Source organism: Spermophilus citellus, assembly GCF_964194105.1.
Source record: "Spermophilus citellus genome assembly, chromosome: 2".
In the NCBI taxonomy this organism is placed as follows: Eukaryota; Metazoa; Chordata; class Mammalia; order Rodentia; family Sciuridae; genus Spermophilus; species Spermophilus citellus.
In genome coordinates, this window is record NC_138183.1 from 135372256 (window position 1) to 135373902 (window position 1647).

At 42.4% G+C, this 1647-nt stretch overlaps 1 protein-coding gene across 1 annotated transcript; it reads left to right on the forward strand.

The window, feature by feature from the left end:
* Positions 1-699: 699 nt before the first annotated feature.
* On the forward strand, positions 700-1647 carry LOC308641584 (olfactory receptor 8D1-like; the record flags this gene model as incomplete). Its single annotated transcript, XM_081280259.1, has 1 exon — positions 700-1647. One exon carries the CDS (start codon positions 700-702, stop codon positions 1645-1647), a length of 948 nt encoding a protein of 315 aa, XP_081136385.1.

A 1647-nucleotide genomic window follows, 5' to 3' on the forward strand; every position in this document is an offset into this window, starting at 1 on the left:
TAACATGAGTAGGAAGAGGGAACAGCAAATTCAAAACCAGGAACCCAAAGGAGAAGTGGAAAGCTTGGAGGAGAGCAAAGCCCTTTGAGATTAGAGTCCGGCGGGGACTGAGTGAGCTGGATACAGAAGCTGAAGTCAAAGGGGAAACTCAAGGGGCATCAATAAGACATCAAGTTCTAAGATATCAGAAGAGAACACAATTTAAAAACAAATTTGTTTATTTACATATGGACACAATACCTTTGTTTAATTTATTTTTTAAATTTTTTATGTGGTGCTGAGGATAGAACCCAGTGCCTCCCACATGCCAGACCAGTACAATACCATTGAGCCACAACCCCAGGCCCAAGAACACAAATTTTTGTAGAAAGAAAACCAACTAAATGGAACAACAGCTCTGTGAAGTTATTTTTCATTCACAGGAACAACTAGAGCTCTATTTGTAGAGATTTAATGAGTTCTTCTTGTAAATATTATATGGGAGTAATAAAAGCTGAAGTTAAATGAAGCATAACCATCTTAATAAGAATTAAATTAAAAGTAGATTATAGCCTATTGGGTTTAGATTATGAAATCTGGGGGAAGTTGAAAATTAGGTCATTCCTCAGTTCTCAAACTGCTAAATGTTGCCAGATGACAATGTGTGTCCAGTGAGAACGGCCCCCTTGTACCACTCTACCTATAACAATAGGGAGAAGAATGGGCACAGGAAACGATTCCTCAGCAACTGTGTTTGTCCTTGAGGGACTAACAGATATCCCGGGACTCCAGCTCCCTCTCTTCCTTCTGTTTCTATTGATCTACGTGGTCTCAGTGCTGGGAAACTTGGGCTTGGTTATTTTAATCAGGATCAGCTCTCAGCTTCACACCCCCATGTATTACTTTCTCAGTAACTTGTCCTTCATAGATCTCTGCTACTCCTCTGTCATAATCCCCAAGATGTTGGTGAACTTTGTGTCAGAGAAGAATTTCACGTTCTTTCCCGAGTGCATGGTGCAGCTCTTTGTATTCTGCTTCTTTGGCATTGACGACTCCTACATGCTGACCGCCATGGCATATGATCGTTATGTTGCCATCTGTAACCCCTTGCTCTACAGTGCCACCATGTCCCACAGAGTCTGTCTGCTATTGGTCACCAGTGTGTATTCGATGGGGGCCTTTGGGGCCTTGGTTCATACCAGCTACATATCTAGCCGCTCCTTCTGTGGAACTAACGTCATCCCCCATTACTTCTGTGACATCCTCCCTCTTCTGAGTATATCTTGCTCAAGAGACTACACCAAGGAGCTTTTAGTGATGGTTTTGGTTGCATTTAATGTATTTGCATGTGCTCTAGCCATCTTTATCTCTTATGCCTTCATCCTTTCCAGCATCCTGCGTATACACTCAGCTGAGGGAAGGTCCAAAGCCTTCAGTACCTGCAGCTCTCATCTTGCAGCTGTTGGGATCTTCTACGGCTCCATCATCTTCATGTATTTTAAACCAATTACTAGTGACAGAACTCAGGAGAAGGTGGCCTCTGTGTTCTATACCACAGTGATTCCCATGCTTAACCCCCTCATCTACAGTCTTAGGAACAAGGATGTCAAGGAAGCCTTAAAAAAAGTTTTGAATGGTGGATGCTCTCCAGATCTGTGTAGAAAATAA